This window comes from Pocillopora verrucosa, chromosome 5 (genome assembly GCF_036669915.1).
Source record: "Pocillopora verrucosa isolate sample1 chromosome 5, ASM3666991v2, whole genome shotgun sequence".
NCBI lineage: Eukaryota > Metazoa > Cnidaria > Anthozoa > Scleractinia > Pocilloporidae > Pocillopora > Pocillopora verrucosa.
Genome location: NC_089316.1, coordinates 1941745 through 1960053, shown reverse-complemented (window position 1 = coordinate 1960053; position 18309 = coordinate 1941745). Strand labels below are relative to the sequence as shown.

The following is an 18309-nucleotide window of genomic DNA, read 5'->3' as shown; positions in this document are numbered from 1 at the left end:
TCAGATTTCGCGCCAAAAAATCTACTTCCCAAATATGGTGACGGCCTAATTTGGCACCAAAGAAATGGAGCAATTTTCGTACTTGACTAGGGTGGGAAGAGGTAACCTCAAAAAAATAAAATAAAATAAAATAATTCATATATAAGCCTGTCATCTTTGAAAAAAATAAATCGGTATTGCAACATGCTTTGGTTTCGTTCCGTTTTATTTCGGTTTTTTTTTTACGATTTCTCGATTTCTCTTCTCTTTACTTTATTGAATTTCCTGATGCAAGATATTTTCAGGGGATAGGTCAGTATACCCCCCTTAAAAATAGGCAGCTAAACAAATCCAATATGGCGGGCGAAAAGGCGATTCGTGATGTTTGTGGTATCTATTCTCGACTTTTTGACCACAGGGCCGTCATGCAGAATGAATGTAAATACGTAATTCGTGAATTTGAAGGTAAAAGAAATGACAGAGAGCTGTTAAGACTGACAGAAGCGTCTCAGAAAGCAAATGAAATTCAGTCTAAAATCCCCGAGTGCGTTCAACTAGCAGAACTGCTGAATGATGTGCAAGATCAACTAAAAGATGCAAGGCAGCGATGTCATAATATTTTGGAGAGGGAAGAACAGGATCCTAGAAAGAAGAGACGTGATGAGATCAAAGAAAAGTCCAAAAAACAATGGGATGAGTTTTTGAAAGAAATGGATAAAGAAGAGGAAGGCATTGAGAAAGAGTTTCTGGCAAAATCTCTAAAACTGAAAGAAAAATATGGTTTGATAGCGAACCCTGAATCAAATTGAGGAGAAGAATTATTTTCATAGGATGAACTAGGTCCATAAACAAGAGTGTGAATTGTTGCTATGAACTCAATGGAAAGAATGAATGTGCGAGATGAATAATGATAATAATTATAATGATAAAAATAAATGGTAGACTTTTATAATGAACAACTCTATTTATCATAAGGGTGTTATGTATGCCGTGGGACCTGGTTTAGATCTAGGATATGTACAGAAGTTGTTCTGGCAAAAGCCAAAGGCAATCATTGGTAAGGGTGTTGAGGAGTCTTTCTCTTAGAATTTTTTAACCTGTTATAACCTAATATCATTATGCATATTCTCCATACTGTTCTCTATACATTTTGTAAGGTGCTGATAAGGATAATATTTCTGGGAATCAAGGGTTTCTTTAGTTGGTGTTCATTTTGTCTATTGTCATGACCAAAATATAAGATAATTTAAGGAGAAATTGGATGCAAGGCACTTCTAGAGGTCCATGGATTAGTTATTTTCATAAGGAAAAGGCAACTTTACCACACTCTGAGGAAAAGTCAGCATGATTTAAGGTGAAATTTGTAAATCAATCCCCTTTTGGCATTTACCTTCTTATTCTCCCAATATGTCTTATGAAGTGATAAAAAGTGTGGTCAATTGCTAAATATCCCATCAGGAAGGCTACAGTATACATTATAACATCACCCAATGACTGGAGGGGTGCAAAAAAATAAAGCCTTGAATGACCTCTGTTGGACCAGTAAATTCTCCTCTTAATTTGCTTTGTATCCCCTTGTGAACAGAGGAAGATATAGAATCTGTGTATAAATTCAACTAGGGTTTTATTCCAGGCACTCCTTGAAGTTAGTAAAGATTATTGAGAATGTTGGAACCATCTTGCCAGGCATGAAGAAGAAGTGAGACTTCAATACCATAAGATATATTTCTAACTGTATTATTGCATTTACTTGCCCATTAAAAAAGATAGAACATGGTTATTTCAATTAATTTTCTTAGTAGAAGGAAATGAGTGAAGTCAGTTTTATAACATTTTTACACAAAATTTGACTAAAATCAATACTCAAGACATGAAAGACTGTCAATTATAAAAATGAACTAACTAAAATCTTAAGTAGATATATGCACAACTCTCTAAAAATTTGTATAAAACTACCTATTTAAAATTATCCTAATAAGCCTACAACATAAATTTACAAAATGTATGCTAAAATGTGTGTCAAAGCCGTCGAACTCTATCTTTAGTTTTCTTACTTCCAATACTGTCATTGTTGATTTTTCTAGATCTGAGTCTTAGAGCCATTCCACTGTTTTTAGGTAGTCCGTCACATGGGCTTTCACCTTGAAGATGATGATGATGAGATTCTCTTAGGCAAACTGAACAGAATCTTAGTCCACATTTCTGACACTGACAGTGACCTTGTGTTTGTGACAGATATGAAGGTGAGACGCATTTTGGACAAGGTCTCAGTTCAAGTGTCTGTTGTGATGCTGGATGGGAACAAACTGGGGTTGTAGTTTGGTTGTCAAGTGCAGGTAGTTTAGAGATCTTTTTCTCAGGTTTATTTATGTCGACACTTTTTAATGGAAATCCTTTAAGATTATTAGAAGATGACCTCTGAGAAGTAGGCACACCATAATTCTCCTGTAAGAGATAAATATTGGAGAGTGAACTTACACATTATTTTATTAGCTACAGCATCTAACTCTTGGGATGTAGGTCCATAGCCCCGACTAAAAGTTTTAAAATATTTTACAAACTTTTCATCAAGGTAATATCTTTACTCTCTCAATCTTGCCAGAGATAATTTATGAGATTTAGTTGAGATAAATGGAATGAAACTGAAATGGAGGATAAATGAGTAAAAAGCCCATCTCTGAAGTTTCTTTGGCTATAACTATGGCTGCTTCTAAGTACCAAGCTTAGCAGTTTGTTTTATATTATAACAGGGTAATTTAGTATCATCGACCGAGTTGATAACGGAAATTGCCCATCGTAAAGAGTTTAGAAGCTTTTAAACTCTTTACAGTGGTCAATCTACGTTATCAGCTCGTGAATAGGATTTCCTTACATTCACAGTCAGTTATCAATTCGGTTGATAATACTAAAATTACCCCTGTAATACTCTTCCACCGACGCAGCACCACAGTTTCTTTAGAAACTTATCCCCTTTATTCATTATTATATTAGTTTACTTGAAATACAAGTGTTTTCCCTGCTTCTTTAGCTGAGTCGAGTACCGGGGTATTTAAGCAGCCGCAAGTATGATTTACAAATTTAAGGTTACGCAACAAAAATATATTTTTGACTGATTACCTTTCCCTTGAGAGCACAATGGTCCTTACAATCTCTAAGGAATCCTTTCCACCTCTGACTCGTTTTTGTGTCTCCTTTCACAACATTCCTCCATGTTCGACTCACGGAGGCGAACCTAGACACAAATAGAAAACTGATGAATGTCAGGTACAATAAAATACTAGTTAAAAACGAAAGAGCATGGCTGATCGGCAGTAAAAAGTGGGACATCCATTAACTCAATTTAGGGCTGCCGCAAGGGATCGCAGTAAGTGATTTTCATTCATGCATGATTCATATTGGCAGCGATTAAGGACGACATAACGACCAATTTCAAAAACAACAAAGAAGAAGTTAAAATCTTGCCTGCATAGCTCAAGAGGTTCCAGATAGCTGCAGATTCTCTGGCAAATCTTATTGCCGTTTACTGCTAAAAGATCGGAGATGAAATCCACGCTTTTTATTCCAATCAGCCTTCCGATAACACGGTCTTCTGGCATCAAAGGTGACCGATGAAGGCTTTGCTGTATAGATTTCTCCTGATCGCTCTCATCAAGCTCAAAATTAAGCCTAGGAAATTCATCAAGGGCTAACGAATGAAAATGAGAGATCGATTCCTTTTCTTGCGAACAAGGTGGAGTGGGGAAAATTGACGATGGCGAGTCGAAGCAAGGAGTCAGGCGATCACGTAGAAGATTGCCCGGCGTTTCTGGCGACATGAAACAGCTTGGCAGCTGAGGGATGATACTCTTTTTCTTCTGATCTCTATCTGTTTCCTCCATGACTAATAAATGTTGTAGTAGATTTGCTACAGACCCAAAGATCACGTATGTTCCTTGGTCGATGTTGTTATTATGTGGTGAGGCTGACGCTGAATCAAACTTTTGAGTCAACCGCCAAAACGCGCTGACAGCTGTAAGCCAATCACAGCCAGTTATCTCTTCCCGCCAAAATTGTATTATGCGGCGCGAAGCCGCTGCTTGCTCGAGCCGGTCATAAATACAAACAACTTTTCTCTTATCATGCAAGAATTTTTACGTTGCTTTATGGGCCAAATAGAAGGATTTGTTAGGGAAGAAACGATCGCTTTCCAAACCAAAAAATCCGAAATGGTATTGAATTAAAACAACCCTATCTCGCTTCTGTGTTCGTTTCTTTGCATCGTGTGAGCTTTCTGGGCTGATCAAGGGCCATGTAGCTCGGTTCAACCTATTCTGCTTCTCGATTTCCGGTCATTCGCAACCCTAAACCCATTCCAGTCTCGTACACGCGTGCAATCACGCGCGCAATCACGCACTTGAGGCGGGTATTCAGATTAGTTTTTTTTCCAGAGTTTTCCTTGGATCCCTGTGATCACTTACTTTTTTGGTTTGGACTAGTCGTTTACTGTAAGACACACCAACGAATGCTCTTTCATAATTTTGATAATTTTCATACGCAAGGTTAATGATAGCCGTATCCAGATAAAATTTATATTAGATTGTATTTCATACAGGCTGGGACACTCAGATCGTCTAAGGTTCCTTAACTTCGAAATGCAGTAATTTTGTAGAGGACATTTTTCCTAGCACCTCACCTCCACAGTTCACGGGACTAGACATTTCCTCGCTGGGTTAGGGAGGGTACTCGTACTCGATGCTTTGAACAAGAGCTAAGCTGTACAATCGACGAGGTTCCAGCGTGCGTCTGAGACAAACTCTTTTCTATTTTGAACCTTAATGTTTTCCGGTAGAGGTGGAGAGAACGAAACAAAATTACAAGGTTTGACTAAATCCGCAGAATACAGAATTCTTAACTCTAAATGCCGGGAGAGGATAACAAAAACACAGAGAATAAAGGAAACTTATGAAATACTTTTTAAATTGATGAAACAACTTTATTGATCATTCAAGTAACTCGTCAAATCCATGGTAAAGAAAACAAAATCAGGTAATGGTTTCTTCAAATTTTTAAGTCTTATCCGGTTAAAAGTGAACCTTGAGGGACAGACACAAAGCTTCAGTTCTTCATCTCGGTGGACTTTTCCTTGGCATTATGGGCACGCAACACGGACACTGCCTCTTGAATCTTGGCGGACAGTGCTTCCCGTGAATCTAACATATGCAGCAACTCAGCATTATCAATCTCCAGCAACATGCCAGTGATTTTTCCAGCTTGTTCAGGGTGGGTGAGCTGGATCAGTGGGAACAAATGCTCTCCTAACATCTGTTTCTGGTCCTGAGCGGAGGCTGCAGCAAGCTGGCTCGGATCAATGGAGTTTTGTCCCTAAAAAGAGAAGGGTCCAAATAATCAATAAATAACATACACGATAGTTTGTAAATCAGTAAACACAAGTTAAATCAAATCCAACTAGGAGAAGTGATGGTACATAAAACTTAGTATATAAAAAAAGGAGAAGAAACCCAAACCCAAGAGCATTTGAACATTGTACAGTTAATGCTGGATAACAAATTGTTAAGTACAGAGGAGCAATTAAACGACCTATTTCTCTCAAAATTTTTCCTCATTTCAGCCTCCTTTTTTTTTCCTCCACAAAGAGAAAAAAAACAATTTTACCCTTTAAGCTTTGAAAAATCAACAGTGAGACATCAATGTTTTCTTCTAAAAGATTATTACCCCAAGTTGAAGACTTGATAAGGAAAAAACATTTAAACAAGATACTCACTGGGATAGCGATGGGCTGTTGAACCTGATCATGTGGTTGCATGGCCACTCCTGCTGGGTGTCCCTGTGCTGGCTGGTTACGAACATTCTGCTGGAACTTGTAGGTAGGTCTCTGGCCCTGACCCTGCATGCCAGGACCACGTACCTGCTGTGCTTGGCCCATGCCTCCTCCCACACGCTGGTTGGGCCCTCCAGCCCCTGCAGTCTGCTGCTGGCCAGGCACTCCTCTGGGTGGAACCTGACGGATGCCTCTGGCACGTGGAACCTGTCCTGCTCCTGGCATTCCTTGCATCCCAGGCTGTCGCACTTGCTGCTGTGGCTGCATTGGCTGCCATCGAGGGCGTACTTGTTGCATTTGTGGTGGAAAGAAGGGGCGCTGCCCAGCCTTTGGTAGGAAAAAAAAAAAAAAGAAAGAAAAAACATTCACATTAGCATCTTTTTTATCATTAAATCAAAGTCTTCCTAGACTGATATTCTAATGTCTAATTAGCAATTCTCCCTTCTACCAGTCTTACTTTTTGCGCACAAAGTGTCATACCAAGGTAACATGCTCTTGCTGTTAAGTTTGCAAGTACAAATGATTGCTTTTTTCTGGATAATGTGTTAATGTTGTTTGAAGTTACATTTCACTACCTTGGGAAAATTAAGGGTTGAGCAAAACAAAAGCATTCTGTGGTTCAGAATGATAAAAAAATCCTTCTCTTCATCTTTTAGTCTTAAGCCTTTGAAAATTAATGCAACTATCAAATGCAAGAGTGCATGAAAAAGAAAAAAAAAAAAAAAAGAAAAAAAAAAAAGAAAAAAAAAACCAGTGACTTCTGACATTTCTTTTATTTTCCAATTGTCTTGTATTTGGTTTTATGAAACATCACTCAGGTCCTTATTCCATGCTCCCCTCCAAATTACCATCTCAACAATATCAAGACAAGACAGCCTGTTATTCACTTGCATTATGCCAAGTCTCATTACCTGAGTCAAAGGCTGCATGTAAAATGCTCCTGCTTGAGGAAAAACCTGTCCGACCTGCTGACCAGCCGCCTGCATAGAAAAAGAGATTATGTGAACAAAACTAAACCAGATACTGTAGTCTGTATGCAGGAGAAACATATCACCATGTTGTCTGATCATCCAAGCTAAAGTGGCTCTTAAAAAAAAAGTTACTGATGTTTCCAAAGCACGACAGTTCCATGAATCAGAAGCATGTAGCCATGCTGAGAAAAAGGCCCAGATATGACAGCTTAGACAAAAACCAAACAATAATTGTTTTACGTTTAAGACAATTTTCCTGCAATTGGACTGACAGAATGCCAAGTTTACATAGCAATCTATCGCAGAAGCACAGGCAAACTTTCTGCCCATTATCAATTGTCCACACCTAGAAATGACAAGGGTGTAACAATAAACCGCTGGGCAGTGAGCCACACTTCCCTTGGACATGATCAGACATCAGTCCTTGCACTTAACTATTGTTTATGTAGGAAAATACGTAATAATAAAATGGAGTCTGTGGTAAAGACTCCTAACTTATTCAAGTCAAGGTTTAGGGGACTTGAGAAGGTAAGAGTCAGTGACTGGTAATCTAAACTCTTAAGATACTTTTCAGAACCATAACTCATTCACATTTTCCACAACAAGAGTGGGAGTTTAGCTGGCCCACCAAGCTGGACAAACTATTTCTTCTTTTACATTGAAAACTTTCCTGAGATAAAAATTCAAAGGAAAATTTCAGTCTGGTTGTCAAGATGACCAGGGTACCTTCTTTCTACTTTTGTTCCAGTAAACAAGCTTCATTGTTCAGGGAATCTTTTAGTCTGATCAAAAAATACCTCTCAAAAAATGCAAGATTTCAAAGACCAGCTGAAAATCAACTCATTAAAATCTTACAAAGGAAAAAGACTGGTGATGTCAAACCCAGAACCTTAATACACACCAAGTAAGATCGCCTGGGCTCACATGAAGGAACCTCTACTAAACAACAGATAGAAAATACTTAGTCACTTTGTCATACCATACCTGTTGCATTCTCAAACCAGCAATACGTTGCATGTGCTGTGCTGCAAGCTGAGCCTTCCTCTCCTCCTTGCGCTGGGCCAGGGCTACATACAAAGGCTTGGATACCAGAATCCTTCCATTCATCTCAGTTACAGCTTTGGTGGCTTCTTCAGGAGCAGAGAAACACACAAAACCAAACCCTGTGATGAGAAAAAACAAGTGTCAAACATTGATTACCTAGGGAATGATGACCAAAAATCAAAGTTGATATTGCTTGGCATACAGCATCGAAATGACCATAAACCCTTATCCAGATTGAACTTTGATACCAATGAATAAATTTTGTATTCAACAAAGGTGAATGATGATTCAGACAAAAGGGAGAAGGAAAATTGGCCTTTTACTGTGTACAACAATCAAGTAAATATGTTCACTAACAGAACTTTTTAAAGACACTCTTTAGACCAGATGAATTTAGAAATGAAACTACTTTTCAGTTAGGTCAACTGTCTACAATAACCCAAACCCCAAAAAACAGAAAAATTAATGTCACTGTCTTTTATCTCTAGAGACCTGAGCATGATACAGCAACTTACCCCTGGAATTGTTCTTCTCATCCATCATTACTTTAGCACTGGTGATGGTTCCATACGGAGTAAATTCCTCACGAAGGCGCACATCATCAATGGTATCATCCAAGTTCTTCACATACAAGTTGACGCCTTGATAACGATTGATACGCTCGATCTTCCTCTTCTCAAACTGAGACTTCAAATCCATCTGTCTTTCAGCTCTTTTCTGCGCTCTAGCTGCATAAAGCTTTTGTCCATTCCAGTCTTTTCCATTGAGTTTATCAACACACTGCAAATTGTGAAGAATGGATGCTTAACTATACATAGTCATTATATGAAAAGCCTGCACTGAAGCCAAGCAGCTAATACTGGAACAGCTAAAGGAGTGGATGACCCTATGCACCAGGTAAATCTCTACCTGGTGGATAGGGTACTACCCATATTCATCTCTTGTCAACTGCAAAGCAATTTTTATATGTTGGACAGCACTATCTCCCTTTTCGAACTACTGGGACCTGAACAAGGAACCACCCATGAAACTTGCACTTAGCTTTAACCAATTTTCACAGAATTACTTGAGGTAAATACTATACCAAGCTAGAAAAAAATATTTGAAGAATTATCAAAAACAACAGCAGAAGCATGCTTTTCTCTAGGAAAACTGTTTGCCACTAGGGATAGAAGTCACCCGCTGATGAATATTCCAACATGTTTACACAAAAAAAAAATGAAGGCCACACATTTTTACATCAGAGTCCAGTTGATAAAAGTGCAGATAACACTATCCAACAGATGCATTGCTCCAACCAATAAGTGTTGACAAAATGCACTGCATTATCCACCCCTTCAAACAACAACAAAAGCTTGGTGGTAACATGCGATTAAGTAGTCATTTAAGTAGGCTTAAGCCAGGATTCAAAAAGTGGCTGTCCACCCCATCCTGCTAAGGGGGGTCTAGGGGCTTGTCTCCCCTGAAAATGATGAAAATCAGTAGTGTCCACGGTTCATTTCCATGATTTTTAGCTGATAAACTTGCTGATCACTTAATACATACTTGAATGCAAAATATATTGTTTTCTCTGCAAAAAACCCCCTAAAATTGATTGAAATTTTATCCCCTTTTTCCAATAATGAGAGAGTCAGTTGTATTTACTAGTTTTTCCCTCAATTAAAATATTATGAAATAATTGACTGAAAGTCACTAAGATCTCCCCTTATTTGATATTCTCCAAGAAAGTGGCTATCCATAAGATGGCTGGCTACATGTCTAAAAGCCTGCAAATGAGCTAACAAGCTTCAACTGATCACTTACTGCTTGAGCTTCTTCTGGTGTTTCAAAGGAGACAAAACCAAATCCCTTGGAACGTCCCTGATCATTAATAACCACCTTGAGACTCAGAATTTTTCCAAATTCATCAACGAGCTCTTTGAACCCCTCATCAGTCATGTCTTCACCAAAATTCTTGATGTATACATTGGTGAACTTCTTTGGTTGGTTTCCTAGTTTTTCTAGACGCTCTCTTCGGGACATCCATTTCGTGGCAAAACTAGAATTAGGAAATATGCATTTAAAATAAAACAGTTACTGTTCCCCCTTCATTGTAGTTTGGGTACTTATATTTGCTCAGGGCAACACAAGAAGACCTGAATTTTTTGGTGAATACTAATGTCTTAGATCAAGATATCCAGTTAAAGTCAAAATTAAATTGCATTGCAATATTCTATCTATTTCCTTACTATCAACCAGTCAGAGAAAAATTGTTTAAAAATGATCATCTCTTGAAAAAATCTGCCCTGGTTGTAAGATTAAATCGGTAATTACAAAGCTTGTTGTTAACTTATGACTGCATCAGAAGTGATCTTGACATACTGGTCATGGCCCCTGTTCTTTAAAGTCCAAGGAACTTCACAAGCCCACAACCATATTATTTCAAAATCTAAATCTACAGAATTGCAGAGTAGCTGTTTAATAAAAACCAAACTTAGAAAAATCAGTCAGGACATGCTGCTCGTGGATGATAGACACCCACCCTCAGATATAATAATAAGAACATGGGGTGGAGTTGAACTGATAACAACTTTGGCAATGAACAGGATTATTCTTATTTCACAAGCTATGGGAAATGTGATTAACGCAAGCTACATTTGTAAACTTGGTATTCCATACATCTTGTTGAGATGCCTCTTTCGCAATAACCGGATTTCTCCACCCACCACGAGTTGTGAGGAAGCCATTGTTTAAATTTTACTTGTATCATGACAATAACTAGTCTTTGAACAACCCTAACAACCGCAAGTTTCATTGTTTCAAACCCTTGAATAAGTGCTAAAAAGTACAGATCAAAAGGTGGACTAGTTCTTATTGACTATGCTTCACTTCAATACCTTGAATACCTATTATTTTAAAGATAACGTGTTATCTCCGTCATGAAACCAACAAAAATAGTCAAAATTAATTTCTCGAAGGTTTGCCTAATGTTTCGTTGATCTGTGTACTTATGGTTTGCTGTAAACTGTGCTTTATATTTATGTATGAGTAAAACTTGATGGCAATGGCTGTGAAAACGAAAATAAAGATCGAACAGATTTACTTACACTTTCTTGTCATTAAGCAACATGCCATTAACTTTAGCAATTGCATTCTCGGCAGCATCCTCGTCATCAAAATGTACAAAGCCATAACCCTTTGAGTTTCCGTCTTCTCCGTTAGCAATCTTACAAGAGAGGATGTTTCCGAAAGCACTGAAGGTGTCATAAAGAGCCTTGTTATCGATACTCTTGTCAAGATTCTTGATGAAAATGTTTCCGACACCAGATTTGCGAAGAGAAGGATCGCGCTGAGACCACATGATTCGACAAGGTCGTCCCTTGATCGGATCGAAATTCATGGTATCTAAGGCTCTCTCCGCTACGGAATGAACAGACGATCAAATTAAAAACTAAATTTCGCGTACATAGAAGTCAAACATCCGATTTCAACTTAGAAAACCTAAATCAAGTTTCATTCTCACCAGCAGCCGGTTGTTGAAAATTCACGTAAGCATAACCAAGCGAACGACGGGTAACGATATCACGGCAAACTCGGATGGATAAAACAGGACCGACTGTGCTGAATTTCTCGAACAGCATAGCTTCAGTGACATCAGCTGCCAAATCACCGACGTACAGAGACGCCACGGGATAGTTCGGATTGCCAGTAGTGCTGGGATTCATCTTCCTCAAACTTCTTTGGGTTCACTTACTTGAGTTGCGATGACTGTTGCTTGTAACAGGGTTGTTTGGAAATTTTTTCAAGATTTTCGAATTTTTTTCAAGATTTTCTCCGCTTTTAAATTTTTTTTGAACCTTTTTTTACTTTTTATGAATTTTTTTGGCGGCTTTTAGCGTCGCTGAAGAAAAAGAACGCTAAAAAGCCGTTGAAAATACTTAATACGGACCGTAACCGACAACGATTTCTCGAAGGTGAGAGGAAGTCTGTCGCCACGAGTTCTACATATCCTCGGGGGCTCCCACCGAAAGTTGCAGGGGTAAGGCCTCATTGGTCAATTATCACTTCCGGTTACGTCATGTGCTTTTACGAGCTGACTCCACGAGGAAATTAGCATTTCCGGTTGAAAGTTTTTAGCTAAGGTATGGAGGGCATGTTGTCAGACAAATTGCAGAGGACAACGATAAACTACAAGGCTATGCATCAAAGACGAGTATGAGAGAAACAAAAATGTTGGGAGTCTAGCTTGAGTCTATCATGATAGACAAATTAAGAAGATTGCCTTAGGCATTTTCATTTCATTTTCTCATCCTTTGTTCATGTCAAATCTCGTACCCCGATCCAACCGTAAAACTGAAATTGGCCGTGGAAGGTCTGGGTACAACACAAGTTTATATCCAATAACAGTTTATCTGAAATGTATCTCAAATGTTCAAAACATTTCCTGTTCAGCCAGTTATTCTTATTTTAAGCACAATTAGATGAAAATTCACAATTTGACAAGCAGATAATATACAAGAAAAGAACATGATCCTCATTGATAATATTCAGTGAACCCTTGAACTCCCAAGATGATTGTTAATCTCCCCTCTAGCTGTTACCTAATTCCTTGTAAACTAGTGATGAGAATTTGGTGTTAAATCAAAATAACTGATAAGTTAGAGTATTCTCAATACCTGTTTGCCGAATAATGCACAGCATTATCAGCAGAGCTCACAGAGCGTAGCCCCATAATTATATAAAATAACATGGTTAACCCATCAAGCTGAAAAAATTTGGATGTACGACCGTACGACCGTACAACCGTACAAGATGCTACTTTTAGCATGTGCGGCCAACTGTACCACGGGCACTATCTTATAATCAGTCCTCTACACAGACACGGAGAAGTTACAAATGAAAATCCATTAATATTACCACGCACTTTATCCATAGTAAGGGCTTTAGTTTTGCTGAAGAGATGTGCAGGAAAAAAAATGCAAGCTCCGCTTTTAGGCTTGCCTAAATCTATATATTAGAAGTTACATACTTTTAGAGAAAGATAACACTTGAAAGATTCAAATCCCATGCCTTTACACTCACACTCTTTTTCTGAAATTTCTTTACATGCATCTCACCTACAAAGATAATTTTATTACTTGTCCTCTTATTTGAAATGGTAGAAACAAATGTATTGCCATTTTCCCACAGAAAATCACTTATTAAGTAAGATGACTGTATGGTCAGAAGTGCACAATGTTTATAGCCTCCCCCTCACCCACCCCCTGTTATCTGTTTCATTATCATTGTTTTAACTATAATTCTCTTCATTAATATTCTTATCCTCATTATCATCATCATCATCAGAAGCATCATCATCATCATCATCATTTTTGGAGTCTTTGGAGCAGAAGTTAAAAATATTGTTTTGATGCCAGCAACTTGATTTTTATTGGCAAACTAAACTTAAATCAACATAAGTGTGCTTTCAAAGACTATTTGCACTATTCTCAGGGTTTCAAAGAAGCATTGTGTACATAGAAAGCTAAGATAATTGAAACTTCCTCAAATGTTTCACAAATGTTTCTTTTTTAAATATATACAAAAAAAAATTTTTTTCTTTAAAAAATGTTCGTATACAATGGTGAACAGTTCAAAAGCCATTCATTCTTGTTGAATTCTGTCTTTGTATTTTTCTTCAAGCTCTCTCCATGGATTTTCAACCATTGAGTGCCTGTAATAAGCTTCAATTCCCGGTGAATCTTGGTCTCTTCTCTTGAAGCCTCCTCTACCCTGCGAATAACATGAAAAATGAACTGTGACTTCACCATGAAAACTGAAAGAGTGATCGACATTAAGGAAGGAAAGAGGAAGTAATTTTGCCCGATAAGTGTAATCTTGATCTAGCGTGACAGAAAAAATGTATTCTGCAAGATGAAAGGAAGTAGATTGCTGAGAAATCCTCAGTTTAACCATTAAACTCCCAAGATCTCATTCCTGTCTACCATACAATTCTTGTGATGTTAGTTTGGAGAATTTGGTATTGGATCAACTAATAATCCCCTAATTGATATTTTTTATTTTTCTCATCACTTAATTGCTTGATATTTTATTGATATTGCCAGGAGAAATTCTGTCTCGGTTGCTCATGGGAGTTTAAGGGTTAAGCCAAACTCAGCTGAGGTGGGGTGGGGGGAGAAGCTTAATAAATAGGGAAATTGGTCATGTAGTCTGATAGTCTGGGTGAGAATAGTCCCAAGAGAGCTTTTGGTAGCAGTCATGCTAAAATGCAGTCTGCAGACTGTGCAGACTGTGTTTATTTTCCTATATTTTATTATGACTATTTTGGTAGTAATGGCTGTAGAAGTGAATGTTTTTAAAATAATAATAATAAATAATAACTTTATTTAAGTGTCAGTGTATTTTAGCACTGCTGTGCTAATTGGGGACACTGTAAATAAGGAAACAAATATCGTAAATGAACAGATATCCTAAATGGTAGGAGGCAGACCAGTTGGCTATTTACAAAGCGTGCAGGAGTTGAATTCGGGGCCACCGAAGACAAATCCATCCAGTGGCAGGGAGGAGGATTTGAACCCGGGACCTCCGGCTTACAAGTGCAGCACCCTAACCACTAGGCCATGCTCGCCTCCTTTTTCACAACTTTAGTGGAATTAATCTTCAGAGATAACTTGAGTGCAATGATGACCTCCATTAAGGTTATGAAATAGATTGACAATAACCACTACCAATATCAGTCCTTCTCAGGAGTACTCTCAGGCAGATAATCAGACTACAAAATAAAATTTCACCACTAGGTTGGAATAATTTACTGTAATAGAGTTAATGATCACTATCGCAATATTCAAAACCCCAAAATGTCAGTAAATTTCTTCAATAAACCCTTGAATAAAACTTTCTCTAATAACAAGCTAAAATAAGCCTGTTTTTTAACTGTTGGGATGTTCCACACCTTGAGCTAAGAGAGGGACCTGGTTTTTTGTCGCTTGCCCTACTGGCTTTTCTTCCTTCTGCAATTCTTTGTTTTTCTAACCCAAAATAAGAGGGGGGGGGGGGGGAGCCTCATTTCAATTGATATCACATCAAAGCTAGATAAGGAGAAATGTGCAGTAGACAGAAAAGAGAACAAGTATACAGTACTTGTAAGTGAAAGGGTCAATATTTTGTGCTTTTGATTTTAGTTTGCCATTTTTATCGAGATGGATGATCAGCATCATTAATAATAATCTGACAAGTTTACTTATATAATTTTAAACTTATTTCCGTGTACCCTGTGGGGCCATCTCGGTTGACCAGAATATTCCGTTTGTGGAAAGCGTTGTCTGGGTCCACCTGCCTGGAAAGGTCTTGGCTGAAAACCTGGTCTCGGTCCTGGTGGACCAGGATTATTCATAAACTGCTGCCTCTGTGGTGAGGATGGAAATCGTTGTCTTTGAGATGGATAAATCATTTGACCAGGAGGAAGAGAAGCCGGATTCTCGAAGCGCGGTCTAAAGTTAGGATGAGGTGCTCTCGCTCGCCCTTGAAAAGGCGAGAAGTTCGGACGACGAGGACCACCATACATTTCGAATTAAAATCAATTACTAGCCATAATGATTTTTGTCATCTTTAACACTCCGTCCGCCATGTTGAAGCTTAGCAGCCCTTCCTTGCAAAGTGCCCAGTTCCCCATCCATTCCGGATGTGGGCTAAAAACAAGCGATAGCACCGAAATGATAATAATAAATTTAATACTTATATAGCGCAAAATTTGTACGCTAATTTTTTCGTGACCTCCCTATTTATAATGCAACCTAACAAACGGTCCTGTGCTCCTCTCTTGGTTCCGATGCAGACACGACAAAGAAGCTCTGAAGGAAATCGTCTGGGTTTAGACAAGAGCCTTTACCAATAATAAAATGAAAAACACAACTTGTTCGATCACTCGCCGACGCATTTGAACGGGTAATTATTCGAAATTCTAGTGATTCATGGCAGTGGTGACTGGGACTTTCTGCCTGTCAACAGTCTTATCTTTGCTTCAACTCTCCGTTTGGATCTTTAGTTCAAACTCCTCCCCAGTCAAGGGTTTGTTAAGGCCTATTTACACGGCACGACTTTGTCGCATGCGACAAGCTTACGACAGGCCTACGACATGACTTAAGAGTCGTAAGCGAGTTGTAGGTTTGATTTACACGAAACAATTCGTGTCGTAAGCCTGTCGTAAGCTTGTCGCATGCGACAAAGTCGTACCGTGTAAATAGGCCCTTAGACTGTTACAGAAACACGAGCTGTAATTGCACTCTTACCTGGGTATGGTCTTTATATAGGCTCGGGTGCATATTGGCATGCTTGTTGGCATTTCAAGAGTCACTTTCTTTCTGTTTTTGCTTTTTTGTTTTTATAGGTTTGGGAAAGGAGAGTGCGAGAAACCAGAAACGCGCTCTTTCCAACGCGCCTCTCATTCCACCTGCTCGCTTCAGTTTTCCCCACTTACTTTCGCTCACTTCATAAACGCACAAAAATGACTTCTGTTATTCTCTTCGAGACTAAAACTATGACAGCAGCAACTGCCGTCTGAGAAGCCAAGCGTTGTAGCTTTAAGCCGAACCAACACCTGGGTCTCAAAATAAAGCAGGTTAGGAAGTTCGGCTCTTGATCCACAAAAGGATCACGCACACGACATGAGGATCTCTGGTCAACTACTTAGAAATACATAACAAAAAATTCAATGACGATATTGTGGCTAGAATGATTCACAAAGAATAAGGATCACTCTGAAGGACACAGAGTGCCTAGTCTGGTTGACAGGCCTTAGCCAGGGGATAACAAGGAACCTGATAGTAGCGGCTCGAGCTGAATGCGCCTTCAGGCTTCTTAATAAATCCTTTACACCCTCACATCATGCATATTCTCCATACTGTTCCCTATACATTCTCTGAGGTACTAATGAGGAGAAATTGTTTCATAATCCAGAATTTCTCTAGTTGGTGACCATTTCTTTATTCTCATTATACCTTAATGTGTGATTTTGGGGTGATACTGTAAGGAGAAATTAGATGCCAGTCGCTCTTAGGGGTTAAAGGGTTAACAGAGGCAAGACCCGCTCTCTGTCTTCCCGTCTTCCCTCAGCCCCATCCCCAACACGGCCCATGCCCCCATCCCTCCCCCCCTCCCCCCCCCACCACACCTCTCTCCTGGAGAGCTGGCTCAAAATATGGCAACCAGTTAGTGTGAGATAATCGGCAAAGTAGATCGTCAACCGAAATAAAATAGAAAAGCTATGTGTGTTACAGGACGGATCGTAGATGAAAAGTTATTGTTATAATCTATGCAAGTTCTTCCCCAATAAAATTTTTTAAATAATGCTGCTCAAGTTCGAGTGAGGCCTAATACTACTTTTAAAAGAAGCCTCCAAAAATTCATCCTTCGACAGGAGTCAAGCCCGACCTCCAAGACATTAGTTAGGCGTTACTTACACGCAGACAGAAAGAGTCAAATCTGAGAAAATTTTTGTTTTACCCCTTACATGCATATTTCATGGGGCAAACAAATTTTAATCACGATCAACAAAACATTACTCTTTTCAAGTACATTTGTGAGACTATACCATAAATATAAAAAAGCATTTCCATGCTATAAGTTGTTAATATTATAACGTCCAGCTACAAATTCACTGCAAGATTTTCACTGTGTTCTGTGAGAGTTCCAACAGAGCTGTAGCTGCATCTAATTCGCGGATTTTTCTTTCCCTGAAGAAAACAGTAGAGCTGAACAAATCATATAAACTTCTCGCGGCTTCAATTCCCATCTGGGAAACGTTGTTTCCAAATTGCACAGCTGTCGTCGACGCCAGACTGAGGAGACCATGGGCAGCGTTTATTTCTGAAGGGCTGTACATATGATTCGTAACTGGCTGCTTGCCCTTTTGCTCAGTAAATGCAGTGCACTGATTAACGAGACTTTTCTTAACACCCTGCTTGAAAATCTTGCTTTCTTTGTCGACACCTTTCACTCTTTCTCCAGGACAACTTTCCTCTGATTTGCGCTGTCTTTTAAGATCTGGCTCCGATGGTTCTGAATGACTTTCCTTTGTTGAAATTTCTTTGCCGTCAGAATTATGTGGAAGTTCGCCTACCATTTTTCGCTTCCGGTTTTGTCGCAGACCATGGTGTGCAACACTATTCGCGTTTTCTCCCCTGGCGCAATTACCGTTGCTGTTCTTCTGGAAAAGTGGATGGCGGAATTTGTAAACCTTCGATGGCCTTGAAGTGAACACTCTCTGAAATCCAATTCTGTAAAGAACGTCTGCAAAACTCAAGAAGTCTTTCAACCTCAACTCTTTCAATACTCCTGGCAACACTTCTTTTTCAAAGAGCTTTGGACTTGTAATCAAAATAATTGTTCCTTGGTCGGACCATCTGATACAGCGCCAGTACTTTCCTGAACTGATGGTATCAAGAAGAAGAGAAAACACTTTCTCGGACTGTATAGCTTTCCTCATTGTTTACGATTGTCTAATAATACACTTGAAACTTC

At 38.9% G+C, this 18309-nt stretch overlaps 5 protein-coding genes across 5 annotated transcripts; 1 reads left to right on the top strand and 4 right to left on the bottom strand.

The window, feature by feature from the left end:
• The first annotated feature begins 325 nt into the window (after positions 1-325).
• LOC131781569 (biogenesis of lysosome-related organelles complex 1 subunit 5-like) lies at positions 326-1755 on the top strand. The gene has a single exon (XM_059098256.2). The coding sequence runs from the start codon at positions 336-338 to the stop codon at positions 786-788; it is 453 nt and encodes a 150-aa protein (XP_058954239.1). The 5' UTR covers positions 326-335; the 3' UTR covers positions 789-1755.
• A 100-nt stretch (positions 1756-1855) lies between these two features.
• On the bottom strand, positions 1856-3934 carry LOC131781567 (F-box only protein 43). Its single transcript, XM_059098255.2, has 3 exons — positions 3442-3934; positions 3097-3211; positions 1856-2424 (listed from the first exon to the last, which is right to left on the bottom strand). The coding sequence occupies exons 1-3, from the start codon at positions 3855-3857 to the stop codon at positions 1999-2001; spliced, it is 957 nt and encodes a 318-aa protein (XP_058954238.2). The 5' UTR covers positions 3858-3934; the 3' UTR covers positions 1856-1998.
• A 992-nt stretch (positions 3935-4926) lies between these two features.
• Positions 4927-11775, bottom strand: LOC131781559 (polyadenylate-binding protein 1A-like). The gene is made up of 8 exons (XM_059098244.2): positions 11315-11775; positions 10899-11211; positions 9616-9850; positions 8328-8592; positions 7753-7931; positions 6709-6777; positions 5741-6124; positions 4927-5340 (listed from the first exon to the last, which is right to left on the bottom strand). Exons 1-8 carry the CDS (start codon positions 11514-11516, stop codon positions 5074-5076), a joined length of 1914 nt encoding a protein of 637 aa, XP_058954227.1. The 5' UTR covers positions 11517-11775; the 3' UTR covers positions 4927-5073.
• Positions 11776-12258: 483 nt separating this feature from the next.
• On the bottom strand, positions 12259-15423 carry LOC131781596 (uncharacterized). Its single transcript, XM_059098289.2, has 2 exons — positions 15062-15423; positions 12259-13563 (listed from the first exon to the last, which is right to left on the bottom strand). The coding sequence occupies exons 1-2, from the start codon at positions 15353-15355 to the stop codon at positions 13435-13437; spliced, it is 423 nt and encodes a 140-aa protein (XP_058954272.2). The 5' UTR covers positions 15356-15423; the 3' UTR covers positions 12259-13434.
• A 2020-nt stretch (positions 15424-17443) lies between these two features.
• LOC131781595 (uncharacterized) lies at positions 17444-18274 on the bottom strand. The gene has a single exon (XM_059098288.2). The coding sequence runs from the start codon at positions 18272-18274 to the stop codon at positions 17444-17446; it is 831 nt and encodes a 276-aa protein (XP_058954271.2).
• Between the last annotated feature and the right edge of the window lie 35 nt (positions 18275-18309).